At 48.3% G+C, this 16,909-nt stretch overlaps 1 protein-coding gene across 5 annotated transcripts; it reads left to right on the top strand.

Moving 5' to 3' along the window:
- The first annotated feature begins 88 nt into the window (after positions 1 to 88).
- MAPDA (N6-Methyl-AMP deaminase) lies at positions 89 to 10,926 on the top strand. 5 transcript variants are annotated; one of them, XM_028706649.2, is made up of 10 exons: positions 89 to 216; positions 903 to 1,033; positions 1,737 to 1,797; positions 3,306 to 3,393; positions 4,529 to 4,610; positions 5,229 to 5,325; positions 6,441 to 6,521; positions 8,898 to 9,036; positions 9,621 to 9,721; positions 10,627 to 10,926. In XM_028706649.2, the coding sequence occupies exons 1-10, from the start codon at positions 163 to 165 to the stop codon at positions 10,816 to 10,818; spliced, it is 1,026 nt and encodes a 341-aa protein (XP_028562482.2). In that variant the 5' UTR covers positions 89 to 162; the 3' UTR covers positions 10,819 to 10,926. The 5 variants fall into 5 exon arrangements, with proteins under 5 accessions (XP_028562482.2, XP_028562480.2, XP_028562488.2 ...); XM_028706647.2 differs by having other exon boundaries at positions 90 to 216; positions 5,229 to 5,355; XM_077918895.1 differs by lacking the exon at positions 89 to 216 and adding an exon at positions 1,342 to 1,409 and having other exon boundaries at positions 555 to 1,033; positions 5,229 to 5,355.
- Positions 10,927 to 16,909: the final 5,983 nt, after the last annotated feature.

The raw sequence follows: 16,909 nt of genomic DNA, 5'->3' as shown, positions 1-16,909 counted from the left end.
GTCCTTTTGCAGAATTGTTGCTTCTAGGATCCGGCTCCTTTAGCCCGCCTGCCTTGGATCGCCCCGCGGGCTGCTCTCGCCTCGCCGGGACTGGGCGGCGCGGGGCCGGGAGGCGGCGCTGCTGCCCGGGCGAGGGCGGCCTCCTCCTGGGCGGGCCCCGCGATGGCGGCGGAGCCCCCGGGAGCGCGCGGCTTCTACCGGGAGCTGCCCAAAGTGGTGAGGCCGGGGCGGGAGAGGGGGCCAAGCCGGGGAGCGGCAGCTAAGCCGGGCGGCGGGGCGGGGAGGGAGAGGCCGGAGCTCCCCTGCCCGACGGGGGGTTGCAAGGAGGCGCGGGAGAAGGCGGCGTGCGAGAAAGAAGGGGCCCAAGAGCCGCCCGCCGCCTGCCTTCCAGGGAGCGTCTGGGCAGCTGGCCTGTCTCGCGGGCCCAGGGTCCCGGGTTCAGGGGCGGGTCCGGGTTCCCCGTCCCTTCACCGAGGCGGTGTAAGACAGCTTCTTACACTTGCTAGCCCTCCACTTTTTAGCCACCATCACGGCATGCAGTTAATTCTGTAAGTGAATGGTTTGTTCTGCAAAAAAGAATTATTTTTGTCTTTCATGAACCTCTTGCCAGTCAGTTCCGATGGGTGATGAGAGAGAATTTATATATCCCACTGAGGAATTTCTTCCTGCGAAGCATCTTGAAGCTATCAACCGTTGTTGATCCAACTGCTTCTACTTCTTGTGGCCCCCAGAAGGCTGTCAAGAGGAGAATGCGGCCCTAAAAAAAAGTCCCCTGCTCAGAAATAAGAACTGACAGCTTAAGGTTCAGGAAGAGAGGGAACTGGGAGGGGGGAAGGGGGTGTTTTTAAAATGTTTCTAATGAAATTTGGGGAGAGTTGAGCACGTATTTGCTTCTGAATTAGGAGCTGCACGCCCACCTGAATGGCTCCATCAGTTCTGCCACCATGAAGAAATTGATGGCCCAGAAACCAGACCTTCAGGTTCCTCATGGAATGACCATGATTGACAAGGGCAAGAGAAGAAGCCTGGAAGAGTGAGTATGTCTCAAGCCTGAGCCTTAAAGGAATTTATTAGGTGAAGCATCTGCCTGGCTGCCTCCGCCCACAACATATCCCAATCCCACCCTCTGCACCTGTGTGTGTTGCTCTTTAGATGCAAGGAGAAATCCCTGTACTGCAACTTCGGCCTTGTGCAAGGTGTTAGCATCAGCAGCTGACCTTCAGATGAAGCACAGACCTGATTCTGCATCCTCACCCCTAATTCCCAACCAAACTCTTTGTTTGGCACTCCTGTTCCTCCTGCGCTGCATAATTAACTCCTCCATGTGCTCTTAATTGGCAGCGTCAGGCTGTAGCAGAGAAGGGATGAGGACCTCTGCATCAGCATCCAAGGGACCAGCTCTTTTGATGGTTTGTTTCCTTCCTCCTCCCTCCCTATCCATTTTCCTTTTGTGCTGAGTCTTTTTAGGTTATAATGCTGAGGACAAGTTGTCTTCCTTTTTATAATTTGTATTTATTTATATTTATATCATTTATATATTTAATATTCCTTTTATGTGTACATTTAATTCAGAGGTGCATGCCTGTGGGAAGGGATGCATGATAAATGCAGAAATCTATTTGAAACAAAGGTGATCTCTGGAAACGAGTTCAAAAAGCCGATTTTGGGGGAGTGTGCCACTTTTCCCTTTGTTTTGATGAATGCCTATTCATTGCAATTCTCTTTTCTTTCTTTAGGTGTTTTCACATGTTCCAGATCATCCATCAGATTACCAATAGGACTGAAGACATATTAATGGTAAGCTAACTCAAACTTAATTTTAATGTGTGCTCTCATCGCATGGAGCTTCCTGCAGCCAATGGGAAGCCGGCCAGCATCGCAGAAGGTGGTCCCTGCTCTGCTCCGCGCTGGTTTAGCGTGGCGCACAGGAGCCAAATGAGTGGGGGGGGGTGTCCATGGGCCAGTTAAATGATCCCCATGGGCCGCTTGTGGCCTATGGGCCTTAGGTTGCCAACCCCTGGTGTGGTGCTTCAAGTGTGGGACCAGGGTTCAAATCTCTACTCAGCCATGAAGCCTGGTGTGTGACCTCTGGCCAGTTGCTGCCTCTCAGCCTTGCGTAGCACAGGGATGTTGGGGGGATGAAATGGGGTGGGGAGAACTAGCCAGACCACCCTGAGCTCTTTGGAGGAAAGAAGGTGGAATAGAAATGCAGTAAGTAAATACAGTGGTGCCCCGCAAGATGAATGCCTTGCAAAATGGAAAACCCGCTAGACGAAAGGGTTTTCCATTTTTGAGTTGCTTCGCAAGACGATTTTCCCTATGGGCTTGCTTCGCAAGACGAAACGTCTTGCTAGTCTTGCGATTTTTTCCCCGCTTTCCCCCCCTTTTTCTAAGCCGCTAAGCCGCTAATAGCCTTTTAGCAGCTAAGCCGCTAAGCCTTTAATAGCCGCTGAACCGCTAATAGCGCTAAGCCGCTAATAGGGTTGCTTCGCAAGACGAAAAAACCGCTAGACGAAGAGAATCGCGGAACGGATTCTTTTCGTCTTGCGAGGCACCACTGTACAAAGAATAGAATAGAATAGAATTAGTCTTTTGCTGCTGATGAAAAGGAATCAATCACTGGCCAAGCTCGGGGTTGTTTTTTATTCTGGGTGTATTACTTACATATATTTCTGCTTTTCTTCCACCTTTCCCTTTAAGGAGCTCGGAGTGGGGCACACAGCCATCTCTTGCCCTTCCCAGCTCAGACGTTATCCTTGGGGCAGAGCAGGTTTAGACTCGGTGATCATCACTGGCCAAAGATCACCCAGTGAGCTTACTGGCTGAACAGGATTTGAGGCTGACTTGTGTGTGCTGTTTTGAGACTGATGGACAGCAAATCATTGCAAAGAACTGAAGAAACAGAAAAATATTAGCATGTAAGGTGTGATTAAATAAGGTTTGGCAGCTGGAACAATTATTAAAAATTGGTGAAGTGGTAGGTAGCTGAATTCCAATCATTAATAAAAAGAATTCTTAATGGATGGAGTCTTTTTAGAGGCGTGGAGATGAATACAAACTCATGTGTTACTATTTCACAATTCACATTACAGTATTTTTGAAGTGTTAGGGTTGTAAATGAATTGTATATGAAGCATAACTTTTATATCCTAGATTTTGCATATATTTATATTTCATGATGATATAAGAATTATTTCTGAAAAATAGATTCATGGAACCAGGTATGTGAGTGAATTTGAGATTTGAAACGATGTCAGTGTGCTTTGTGAATATCCTTTAGGTTCAAAATACCGCTATAATTTCAGGTAATGAAAGATGTTGTCCAGGAATTTGCTGCTGATGGAGTCAAGTACCTAGAGCTAAGGAGCACGCCCAGAGATGAGCCGACCACGGGTGACAATTTCCCTTTCCCTTTATAATTGCCTGCTCTTTGCCACTAAGCACCCCCGCCCCCAAGTTCTCCTCCAAGAAGAAATGCTCTCCCCTCGCCAGCATTTGGGGAGAGTGGAACATCCAAATGCCTCACAACAGCCACTCCCTTCCAAGATGGCGCATTGCTTTCCACATACAGTGAAACAATTTATTTTTCACGTTACAGAAAACATACTCAAGGTTGCTTGCATTTAAAAAAAAAACACTCAGCAAAACTACAAATAAAATAAATTATTATAGAACATCAGCTGAAAAAGGCAGCTGTGTGAGGGAGAAGTGCTCCCCCCTTCTTGAGCAAGGCGTGTTCTCCCCCCCCCCCCTCCACCAGCTGAGGTCAGGGGGGAGCACTTCTTGCTCCAGCTCACTTCAAGCTCCAGGTCTTGCCTTGAAGCCCCTCCCTTACCCGCTCGACAGCTGACATCATAAGGCGGAGGGGGGGAGCGACCCTAAAATGCCCTTGGGGGCCAAAGGGGAGGCCAGGGCTGGTGGAGGTTCCCCACCTAGATTCCTCATCTAGGGTGAAAAGCAGTCCATAACTATTGGGAATAGATTTTATTTATTTCATTTCATTTCCCTTTTTAATTGGGATAGACCAGCTTTCTACATTGCTATACACAAGGCATCTCACAAGCTGCAGAAAGGAGACTGTACGAGAGCACACATCTTAATAACTAAATGGCATGGAGAAGTTTTTGGTGCAGTGGGCCAGACTGGACTGGGCTGTGTATGAATAGCCTCATCTCGTGCCCTTTCCTGGAACCTCCTGGCTTTCAGGGTGGAGCTAAAGCCCCGTCATTTTTTGACCCCAGTGGCTTTCTGCAGTAGTGCAGCCCTGGCTTGGCAAATGTCCAGCCTGCATCTGCACTTGAGTGCTGTGAAAAGAAAGCTGTGGGGGGGGGGGGTCAGTTGTGACCTGACCTTTAGTGATATATGGATTGGGGTATGGCTGAGGTCGAGGCATACTAGGAAACAAAACCCTGGGGTTTTGTGTCTGTGTGTGTGTGTGTGTGTGTGTGTGTGTGTGTGTGTGTGTGTGTGTGTGTTGCAAACACTTTATACCTTCTGTTTGAAAGGAATGCAGATCTTCTCTTCATAGGTATGACCAAAAGGACCTATGTGGAAGCTGTACTTGAGGGTGTAAGGCAATGCAAGGAAGATGGCTTGGATATAGATGTTAGGTAAGTTTGTAAGCGATACACGGGTGGCGCTGTGGTCTAAACCACAGAGCCTTGGGCTTGCCGATTGGAAGGTCAGCAGTTCGAATCCCCGTGACAGGGTGAGCTCCTGTCGCTCGGTCCCACCTCCTGCCCACCTAGCAGTTCAAAAGCATGTCAAGTGCAAGTAGATAAATAGCTACCGCTCCAGCGGGAAGGTAAACTGTTTCCATGCGCTGCTCCGGTTCGCCAGAAGTGGCTTAGTCATTCTGTCTGCAGACAAACGCCGGCTCCCTCAGCCTATAGAATGAGATGCATGTGCATCCTCAGAGTCGTCCGCGACTGGACCTAACGGTCAGGGGTACCTTTACCTTTACTTAAGTTTGTTAGCCAGACTCCTTTAGTTTTAAATGCCACTGATTCTAGTGCTGAATCTCCAGCGAAGGATTCCCCGAGCTTATCTGGTGTTTGCCCTGTCTCCCTGGCCTTTTCTGCGAGAGGAACTAATTGCATTCACTTGAGCAGGAAAAGAAGTTGGCTGCCGCTGTACAGTTTTCAACCTGGACCAGTCCCTACATCACAATCCTCATTTGTGAGCTAATGGTTGTTACTTCTGCAATAATATGGCTATCTATATTCTAGGTTTCTGTTATCTGTGGATAGAAGAGGAGGACAAACAGCTGCCAAGGAAACAGTCAAACTGGCCGAAGATTTCCTGCTTTCCACAGACGGAGTGGTGGTAGGCTTGGACCTCAGTGGAAACCCTTCAGTAAGCTTTCTTTAAAAAGAAGAAAGAAACACCTCTGCCATCACCCAAACTATCATATGTTTCTATCATGATTCAAGCCAGCCTTCGTCAACCTGCTTTAAACCATGAGTGTTGTGACCTGCCGTGGGACCTTCGGGTGAATGGCGGGAAATAAACAAATAAGTGGATGCTGGGACTGTGCTGGCTCAAGCTGAGCAGAGTAGTAATGCAAAACAGCTGGAGGGCACCAGGTTGGCGGAGGCTGTGTTAAGGCTTCTGTTCACCTGTATCTTAAGAACCTAAGAAGAGCCTGCAGGATCAGGCCAATGGCCCATTTAGCCCAGCATCCTGTTCTCACAGTGGCCAACCAGGTGCCTGTGCAAAACCTGCAAGCAGGATTTGAGCACAAGACTCGCCTCCAGGAACTGGCATTCAGAAGCATTGCTGCCTCTTGACTCTGGAGGCAGAGCAGAGCCGTCCTGGCCAGGAGCCTCCAGAGCCCCCTCCTCCTCCATCAATTTCTCAAACTCCTTTTTTAAAGCCACCCAAGTTCCATAGTTTAGGGGCGCAGGTGGCACTGTGGGTTAAACCACAGAGCCTAGTACTTGCCGATCAGAAGGTCGGAGGTTCGAATCCCTGCGATGGGGTGAGCTCCCGTTGCTCGGTCCCTGCTCCTGCCAACCTAGCAGTTCGAAAGCACATCAAATTGCAAGTAGATAAATAGGTACCGCTCTGGTGGGAAGGTAAACGGCGTTTCCGTGCGCTGCTCTGGTTCGCCAGAAGCGGCTTAGTCATGCTGACCACATGACCCGGAAGCTGTACGCCGGCTCCCTCGGCCAATAAAACGAGATGAGCACCGCAACTCCAGAGTTGGCCACGACTGGACCTGATGGTCAGGGGTCCTTTACCTTTAATTTCCATAGTTTAACTCTGTGCTGCTTGCAGAGGCGCTTTGTCCTGAATCCTCCCAACATTCAGTTTCTCTGGCTGCCCACGAGTTCTAGCCTTATGAAGGGGGGGGAGGGGACTTTTCTCTCCACATTCTCCACGACTTGCATAATTATGTAAACTTCTTTCCTAAGTTATATTTTTGCTTTACCTTCAAGGCAGGTCATGGCAAGGACTTTCTGGAGCCTCTCTTAGAAGCGAAAAAAGCCGGGCTGAAGCTGGCGTTGCATCTTTCAGAGGTAACATTCTGCTGCAGGGACTTGCTCACTGAGCAGCTTCTCAGGCTAAATGTGGCACCAGGATTTATTTTTTTTAAGTGATGTGTGTAGGGTTCCCTGCGTCACCTGGAAGGCAGGTTGTCTTTGCCATCAGCGTAGCACTGGCAGGCCACCATGGCCTCCGCTTGTGCTGCAAAGCCGCAGTGTGACAGTCCCGCCTGTGTAGGGGCCACTTGTTCAGTTTGCAGTGGCCACATGGGAACTGTGCATGGGCAATAAAAAATAAATTAGTAGTACCTGTAAGTGGCTTGCTACAAGGCTTACAATCTAAAAAACACGACTCGCAAGGGGAAAGGGACAGGGAGGGAAGAGGAAAATCAAAGCGGAGGCACCAGTTTCTAAATAGCAGTTCCTGTACTGGCCAGCCAGCCTGGTTCAGGGAACGAGGCCCCTGATGCAGTTAGCCCTGCTTCCTGTCTCTCCCACTGGGACAGTCTGAGGCAGGGGTCAGCAAAATTTTTTAGCAGGGGGCCGGTCCACTGTTCCTCAGACCTTGAGGGGATGGACTATATTGGGGGGGGGGTGAACGAATTCCTATGCCACACAAATAACCCAGAGATGCATTTTAAATAAAAGCACACATTCTACTCATGTAAAAACATGCTGATTCCCATACTATCCACGTGCCGGATTTAGAAGGCGATTGGGCCGCATCCGGCCCCCAGGCCTTAGTTTGCCTACCCATGGTCTGAGGATATGGCTGCCCCCAGGTGACAGTGGAGGGGAGAGGAGGAGGCGGCAATGGAGGGATCCTTGATCTTTTCCCAAACCTTTATATTTCCTCCTTCAAACTGGCAGCTTGAAACGGCAAGCTGGAGTACCTGTCTGTGGGTATATCATCTACTTCTTGTTTGAATAAATTTTATTAGAATTTAAAAAGAGAGATACAAAGTTTATTATCACATATCTTTTTTATTCAGACTAAAACATTACTTTAGATAAAAACACAGATACAAAAGAAACGGAGAGAGAGAGAACAAGAAAATTAAAGTTAAGAAACTAAGGAACTTACAATTCTTCATCTGTCAGCAAAATATATAAACATTATTCAAAATTCTCCCTATCATTGTTTATGTGTATCTAAAGTTATTGGCTTTTTCACATGTCCACCAAGCGTGATAGACTGTCCCTTCATGTTCTTTACATTTCCAACAGGTATTGGGGATATTTTATACATTCTAAATAGTTTCTCAGGTGTTAAATATCAATGGTACATCGGTTTATTAAAGTTTCCTTTTATAACACAGTGTATAACCCTTTAGTCCACACATTTCCCCGCTGTTCCATTTGTATGTTATACCCACAATTTCTCACCCATTTGATCATGCATACTTTAATTTGTTCTTCTTGCATTTGAAATTTTGACAATAATTTATACATTTTCGCAATCATGTTCATCAGCTGTACACAACTGATTTCAGAATTTGTCTTTTTTTTTTGTTCTATACCTCGTTAGGCATTCCTCCCCTCCCTTTTTCAATCTGCAGTTTTTGTCCCTCCTCCCCATTTCCCTGCTGATATTTCTGTGTTCAAAGGGAGATGATGAGGGACAAATGGAACTTAGCAGAATAGGCTAACCAAGAGGGCTGGTCTACCTTCAACTGAGAGGTGATGGATCCTAAATGATTTTGGAGAGGGACAAACAATTATTTGCATTCAGTGTGCGATTGCATTTAATACGTCTAGGCTTTTTTAAATAGTACTGATGGATGCAATATTGATCAGGATTGGGACCAGAGCACGTAGCTTTCCCTGCCTCCCCTATAAATAGCTGTGAATAATGCAGTGAAATGGAGGAATACACGTAGAGCTTCACAAACTGAGCTTTGCTGGAAAGGCACCTCATCCCTCTGGAAAATAAGGGATATCCATCTTTATGGTGTTTTGATTTTTACAGACTTGTTAGAATTTCTCTTTTGCCAAAACTCTGGAATGTATTGACTGATGTCACTGTACCCATCTCTGCTTCAACATTTCACACATGTTTTCTGTGATGATTTTGTTGTACACTTGATTTTGCGTTTTAATAAAACAAACATTTATATACTACGTACTATTTCCAAAAAACCTGCAACAGATCTTATGGGGCTCCTGTTTTGGTTGGTTGGTCTGGTTATTTCAGCTTATAGAACTTGAAAAGGTGCGCAGTGGGTGACCAAATGCATTGTGGGGATAAAGGTGAGCATCACAGCAGAGGCCCATCAGATTATGCACAGTGGGCAGAAGGGCAACACGGAGGGGGTTTTCTTCCTTCCTCATGATAGTGGAACCCAAAGAGGGTCCTCCAGCAAAGCTGTCAAAAGACAGTGCATAGTTAATCTGTGTGTCTTCTCTCAGATCCCAAACCAGGAAGAGGAGACCAGGCTTCTCCTGGGCCTGCCACCTGACAGAATTGGACACGGTACTTTTCTTCATTCTTCATCATTGGCCTCAGGGGATCTTGTGCAGCTGGTTCGGCAAAATCACACACCCCTAGGTAAGGAAAGGCGTTGAAGGAAAGATGGAGGGTCCTTGGGATTCACTTTTCCTTTGCCATTTCGCCCTTGGTTGGCAGAGCCTCAACTGCGGTTACCATGACAACTGTGGCTGCAGCAGCATTTTCTCAGGCCCGGTGGAGGCCAGTCCCTGGTAAGAGGAGGGGAGGAAGGTGGCTGGTACTGAGCGCTGTTGGTTCTCTTCTTCCTTCTTCACAACGTCCACACCAGACATGCTGTTTCTAGCTTCACAAGGGGATTTGGGGACACTTCCACTGGGAAAAGCCTTTCTTTAATGCAGGGCCAGTTTCCATGTGGAAGCCTCTCAAGCCCGTGCTTCCTCCCAGGAGGTCTGAGGTGGGCTGGGCCACATGCCACTACTGACACCATCTCATGTGGAGTCCGCAGACACAACCAGAGCAACGCCAAGGCCTTCACACTAGGGTCTGCTTCTTTGTCTTTACTGCTATACTTTGCTCGGGCGAGGTGACCATGTCCGCTTTAGGGCAAGTGCTTTGGCTGGCCTTCCCATTCTTGCTCTCCCCGTTTGACCCCTTCTGAACCAGACTTCTCTCGTCTTCCTCAGAACTCTGCCTGACGTCAAACCTCAAAAGCCAGACGGTGCTTTCTAGCGACCAACACCACTTCGGATTCTGGTACAACCTGGGTCATCCCATCGTGCTTTGCGTAAGGCACTCTGCGTTATCCAGACACACAAAGATGTCAGGGTGGAGAACCTCTTTAAAAACAATAGGGCAGGCATGTCCAAAGTCTGTTTCAGGGGCCTAATCTGCCAGCCGGTCGGTTTAATCTGGCCGCGTGGCAGTTTATTTCCTGCGGTAAAATCCTAAAAAACCCCTCAACAACTTCAATCCTAAAAAAAGCTCACGGCCCTTCACTTCATCAAATCTGGCCCTCTTTGAAAAAAGTTTGGACACCACTGCATAGGGAGACCCCCCCCCCATTGACATGTTGTAATAGCCTTGCTTCTCTGTCAGAAGAAGATGAGCCCTGCCATCTGTTGCAGCATGCTGATTTCCCACAATAGCCAATCAAATGATATTTATTTATTACACTGATAGCCCACTTTTCCTCTCCAATAAGCTCAAGGTGGCGTCCTCAGTTTTACTCCGCACAACAACCCTGTGAGTTAGGCTAGGCTGAAAGGCCCAAGGTCACCCAGTGCGCTTCATGGCCGAGTGGGGATTCAAACCCTGGTCTCCCAGGTCCTAGCCCAACCCTCCAACCTTTACACCGTGCTACCTCCAGGAAGTCCATGAACAGGGCATGAAGGCAACAGCCTTCCCTCTACTTGGTATCTAGCAAGCAGCATCCACAGGTCTGCTGCCCCTGGGCATGGAACTTCTGCTTGCCCCTGGTGGTTGAGCCTTTCCGGCACCTCCCACACCCCACGCCCTTCCAGCCTCACAAGCGACAGCCCTCAGCAGGGACATCAGGAACAGAAAGTTTATATATAAAGTATTTTTGGAAGGCAGGCTACATTGTTGGCCAGGAAAATAGTCTGTGATGCAGTCCTTTAAGTGCCCAAAGCCTATAAACTTAACCCTTTTACCATTTTCTTTTACTGCCAGACGGACGACAAGGGGGTTTTTGCGACTGACCTGAGCCAGGAGTACCAGCTGCTTGCGGACACATTCCGACTGTCCAAAGCACAGATCTGGGAAATCTCCTACAATGCCATCAACTGCATTTTTGCTTCCAGTCATACAAAGACGAAACTGAAGGAGCAGTGGCATCAACTGAAAGCATCTGTGCTTGAATAGCCATATCAGACCGCCAACAACTATGGCACTCACGCTGCATGCACAGAGTGTTGGTGTTTTTAAAAAACAACAACGTATTTTTTATTAAAGATTTCTTAGTTTACAAAAGTATGTGCAACATCTCTTTTTCCAAGTTACATTTTCTACAGATCAGTTTCATTTGTTGAGACATTAGTGTTGCATTAGGAAGAAAAGGGGGAAAGAGGTGGGGGGAACGGTAAAGGGAGTTGGGGTCAGGTGGCGATGTTTCTATTTTACTTAATGTATGAGCTGGGTTTTGTGTCAGCGTCGCTTGTGCAGGTAATAATAATAATAATAATAATAATAATAATAATTTATTTATACCCTGCCCATCTGGCTGGGTTTCCCCAGCCATTCTGGGCGGCTTCCAACAGAACACTAAAATACAATAACTTTTAAACATTAAAAGCTTCCCTAAACAGGGCTGCCTTCAGATGTCTTCTAAAAGTTTGGTAGTTATTTTTCTCTTTGACATCTGGTGGGAGGGTGTTAGACAGGGCAGGTGCCACTACCGAGAAGGCCCTCTGCCTGGTTCCCTGTAACTTGGTTTCTCGCAGGGAGGGAACCGCCAGAAGGCCCTCAGTGCTGGACCTCAGTGAACAATGGGGGTGGAGACGCTCCTTCAGGTCTACTGGACTGAGACCGTTTAGGGCTTTAAAGGTCAGCACCAACACTTTGAATTGTGCTTAGAAATGTACTGGGAGCCAGTGTAGGTCTTTCAAGACAGCCGCTCCCAGTCACCTGTCTAGCTGCCGCATTCTGGATTAGTTGTAGTTTCCAGGTCATCTTCAAAGGTAGCCCCATGCAGAGCGCGTTGCAGTAGTCCAAGCGAGAGATAACTAGAGCATGCACCACTCTGGCGAGACAGTCTGTGGGCAGTAGGGTCTCAACCTGCTTACCAGATGGAGCTGGAAGACAGCTGCCCTGGACACAGAATTGACCTGCACCTCCATGGACAGCTGTGAGTCCAGAATGGCTCCCAGGCTGTGCACCTGGTCCTTCAGGGGCCCAGTTACCCCATTCAGGACCAGGGAGTCCTCCACACCTGCCCGCCTCCTGTCCCCCCAAAACAGTACTTCTGTCTTGTCAGGATTCAACCTCAATCTGTTAGCCGCCATCCATCCTCCAACCGTCTCCAGACACACAGGACCTTCACCACCTTCACTGGTTCTGATTTGAAAGAGAGGTAGAGCTGGGTATCATCCGCATACTGATGAACACCCAGCCCAAACCCCCTGATGATCTCTCCCAGCTGATGCATATAGATGTTGAAAAGCACAGGGTAGAGGACAGAACCCTGAGGCACCCCACAAGTGAGGGCCCAAGGGTCTGAACACTCATCCCCCACCACCACTTTCTGAACACGGCCCAGGAGGAAGGAGCAGAACCACTGTATGACAGTGCCCCCAGCTCCCAGCCCCTCTAGACGGTCCAGAAGGATGTTATGGTCGATGGTGTCAAAAGCCACTGAGAGATCCAGCAGAACTAGGAAACAGGTCTCACCTTTGTCTCTAGCCCGCTGGAGATCATCAACCAGTGCGACCAAGGCAGTTTCAGTCCCATGATGAGGCCTGAATCCCGATTGGAAGGGATCCGAATGGTCCGCTTCTTCCAGGCATGCCTGGAGTTGTTCAGCAACCACTCGCTCAATCACCTTGCCCAAGAATGGAAGATTTGAGACTGGGTGATAGTTGGCCATTTTGGACGATTCCAAAGATGTTTTTTTAAAAAAATGGTTTAATAACCGCCTCTTTCAGTGGACCTGGGAAGGCTCCCTCACAGAGAGAAGCATTCACCACCCCACGAATCCCATTGCCCAGCCCTTCCCGGCTAACTATTATAAGCCAGGATGGGCAAGGATCAAGGAGACAGGTGGTTGGTTTCACTCGTCCAAGCAGCCTGTCCACATCCGTGAAGGTAACAGATTGGAACTGATCCCTCGCAACTTGACTAGACAGGACTCTAGCACTCTCCTGCCCCGGCCCTGCTCCTACGGTGGAGTCTATCTCTTCCCGAATCTGAGCGACTTTATCTGCAAAAAACTTTGCAAAATCATTGCAGGAGATCATGTGGCCCATACTGGGCCCCGATGTAGCAGGTGGTTCCGCTAAATTGTGAACCACCTGAAAAAGTCTCCTGCTGCTATTTTCTGCAGGTGCAATAGAGGCGGTGAAGAAAGTCTTCTTCACCGTTGCTACCGCCACTTGGTAGGCTTAACATTGAGCTCTAACCCATGTCCGGTCAGCTTCAGAATGAGTTAGCCGCCACCGGCGCTCTAGCCATCTCAACGATCGTTTCATTCACCCTCTTTACTATTCACTTGTGTTCCTTTGGTGGTGAGAGAGGTTGGGGTTGGCCTAGGGTGTGGTTGTTTGTGATTGGCTGTGGTGAACTCCATGTGTGAGCTGGGTGGCTGGGTGTTTTTGGATCAGGTTAGCCATATTGATTCATATGCTATTGGTAGATTCTTGTCATTGTCTTGTTGGGCTGTATATGTGATAAAAGGGTGCCACACCGAGGTGAAGGCGTCTTCTTCTATTTGTCCCCGTGTCAGTTTCAGTTTATTGGTTAATTTTTCTAGTAAGGCTGTTTCCCATACTACTTGGTACCATTGGTCCATGCTTCCTCCTGACATGTTTCTCCAGTGTCTGGTTATGATGTTTCTGGCTGCTGAGAGTAGGTGGGTGATGAGTTCTTTGTGATGTGAGTGGGAATTATTGTCTTGGGAGATGTTTAGTAGGGACAATTCTGGGGTGATTTCTAATACTTGCTGTCCGCAGACACTTCCGGGTCACGTATCCCGCGTGACGAAGCTGCTCTGGCGAGCCAGCACCAGCGCAGCACACGGAAACACCGTTTACCTTCCCGCTATAAAGCGGTACCTATTTATCTACTTGCACTTAGGGATGCTTTCAAACTGCTAGGTGGGCAGGAGCTGGGACCGAAAGACAGGAGCGCACCCCGCCGCGGGGATTCGAACCGCTGACCATACGATCAGCAAGTCCTAGGCACTGAGGTTTTGCCCACAGCGCCACCCGCGTCCATCTCTTTAGGTCTTTGTTAATTTGTCGTCACAAGGGGTTGTAGTTGTGGAGCTATAATTTATTGAGGTTTCTGGTTATTTGTACCCCTAGGTATCTGAACTTGGTGTGGCAAAATTTTACCTTGGCGACGTTAGCGCAGGCATAGGCAAACTCGGCCCTCCAGATGTTTTGGGACTACAACTCCCATCATCCCTGACCACGAGTCCTGTTAGCTAGGGATGATGGGAGTTGTAGTCCCAAAACATCTGGAAGGCCAAGTTTGACTATGCCTGTGTTAGCGAGTTCTTTTTGGATGTGAGGAGGGGTGCTGAAGCACATGGCTTCCAACTTTGCAAAATTCACCTGTTGGCCCAACACCATTGCAAATGTAATGAGCTCTCTGATTAGGGAGGTTGCTGTGTTTATGGGGTCTGGTGTTGACACCATTAGGTCATCTGCAAAGAGTTCAGAGTGTTTTCTGAATCAGTTTATACATTCAGAAGGAATAGCTGTATGCAGCTCATGTCTTTGAATGGCCCAGATGTTAAAGCTCCCTGCCTGTAGAAAATGAATGTGTCAGGGGAAAAGTTGATATGCTAGTTTTGCCTAACTGGAAAATTTAGCAGACCTTATCCTGGGATGGAATGTTCTTAAAGCAGGCAGAAGGTGTCTGAGGCTCCTTTCTGTTCTCTGCTGTAGGGAGGGCAATGAGATCAGAAGCATGTTAAAAGTGTGAGCTGCCTCTGTCAGGTTGGAGATTTGTTATTTCTAGAGTGTCCCCCCCCCCTCTTCCGAGCTCAATGTGCAAGATCCCAGTCCCAGATGCTAAAGAAGAGAAGTGTCAGCAAAGAGAGAGAGTCTAAGAGGCGCTTAAGCAGGTGGCATTAAAATGCAGGATAAGAATGCCCGTTGTATAACAGTGAGGCCCAAAGGAAATAATGGGAGCTGTGAATGGCCATTTTAAAGGCTGCAGTGGAAGCGGCCAGATTGATATGCAGATGGAAGGACCACCTTTGCCCTTTGTGGAGAGAAATAAATTCATGGCATCCCACTCCCCTGGTGGCCCCTCCCTCCTAGAGCCGTCGTTTTCTGTCGAAAGGGTGGAGGAGGAGAAGCAGCAACAGCTTTTTCTAAACAGAGAGGTTGTCTTTTCCATCCTATTGTAACCTTTTGCTTTTGTAAACTCTGCTTGTTGTAATAACCTTATGTGTGACATCTCCCTGAAAAGGGAATGAGTAAATGCCAGGAGCACAGAACATTCCAGAGAGCAAAGGCCCATTCAGGAATGCTTAAGAGGGCTGCGTTTACGGTAAACATTGAGCCACTCTTGTCAAATGACCGCTCTTGCTCTGGTTTGTTTTCATTTTACCACTTGCAGGTTCAAGCTTAACCCCAGCAAATCATTCTCATTTGGTGCTGGCAAGTTTAATAAAAGCACAAAGAGCTTAGAAGCTGTCTAGGTCTTTTCTTTCTTCCTTATCTTGCTTTCTTGCCTTTTAACTGGTCCAGAGCCAGAGTCGGTCACACACTACAAAATACCAAAGAGAGTTGCAAATTGTATGAAAGAATTGACAGCCAAAGCCCCAAGAGAAGAAGGGCACCTTGCCTCCCAGGTGGCAGATGCAGCAGGTGGAGACGCATCTCCCAGTGCAAGGTATCCCTGGACAAAAGCTAGGGAGGCTTCTTACCGGACTTCATCCTTCCAGCAGAGGGTTGCAGGTGCCCAGAAAGGGATCCTGCTCCCACCCCACTGTTGCCTCTCTGGAAATAGCCATCAGCACTGCCAGTAGGCACTCAAGCAGCCTTTTATAAAGGTTTTGTTCAAGCCTAAAATTGGGGCAAGGAGGGCATACTGAGGGCATATGCAGCTGCCAGTTTCCTTGCCTTTGACTTAGGTCTGCAAGCTTTGCAAGGGTGTCATGCTAGATGGGGCCTTAGAATCATAGAATCATAGAGTTGGAAGAGACCACAAGGGCCATCGAGTCCAACCCCCTGCCAAGCAGGAAACACCATCAGAAGTCATCTACTCCAACACCCCTGCAATAGTATTCCTAATAGCTTTTACTGATAGAATTTGCTTTGCAGATCCTTGTCCACCTTCACTCCCCTTCTCAGGGACATCTCCCACCCCCACCCCCGCCCCCCACCATTCAGTCCTGATTGAAAGTAACCAAACACCAGGTAATGGAGATAGACCTATCTCTATCTCAGACTCTGGAAAGCTGCTGCCAGTCAGAGTCAATAATACTGGGCTATGCAGCCAAAATAGCTTGATTTAGTATAAGGCAGCTGCCTCTGTTCCTATGAAATATATCACATTTCATTCTTTGTTTTTCACACTTCTATCCCACCTGCCTGCAAGGAACTCAAGATGGTGCACATGTGGCTTATATCACTCTTTATCCTTGCAACAACCCTGTCAGGGGAGCGCATGACTTGCCCAAAGCCACCTAAGAAGAGCCTGCTGCCCAGGGGCCAACCAGATGCCTGGGGGGAACCCACAAGCGAGGTCTGAGCACAAGAGCCTTCTCTCCACTTGTGCTCTCCAGTGACTGATACTCAGAAGCATTGCTGCCTCTGGCTGTGGAGGCAAAGCATAGCCTTCATGTGCTTGAACCCAGGCCTCCCTAGTCCAAGCTAGTCATGATCCTTCACGCAGAGGAAGTCCTGTGACCCCATTCGCACAGGCGGAGGCATTGCTTGAGTGTTGGGCATGCATGTGTGAACTGGCCCAAACCCACTCCAAGAACCTGCAGGTGGTATTCAGCTAATCCTACTCAAAGTAGCTCTGCTGAAATTAATAAAACCAAGCCAGTCACATCTTGAAGGGGGCTGTTTTGTGCAGGCAGAGCTAGCATTGAAAACCACACGCTGTGTCATCTGAAAGAAAGAAAAGAAGGTGAGAAAGGAGGGAGAGACCCAGGCACTGACCAAAGGGTTTGCCAGCTGCTCTCCAGGGCTTGACGGAGTTGACAACATTGACATAATTGATCCACTTTTGTTCCCACGTAAGGCCAGGTCCTGAAGAAAGGAAAGTGATGAGTTTA

This window comes from Podarcis muralis, chromosome 14 (genome assembly GCF_964188315.1).
Source record: "Podarcis muralis chromosome 14, rPodMur119.hap1.1, whole genome shotgun sequence".
Lineage (NCBI taxonomy): Eukaryota > Metazoa > Chordata > Lepidosauria > Squamata > Lacertidae > Podarcis > Podarcis muralis.
Note: the sequence above shows the minus strand (reverse complement) of the source record. Positions and strands in the feature narration are given on the sequence as shown.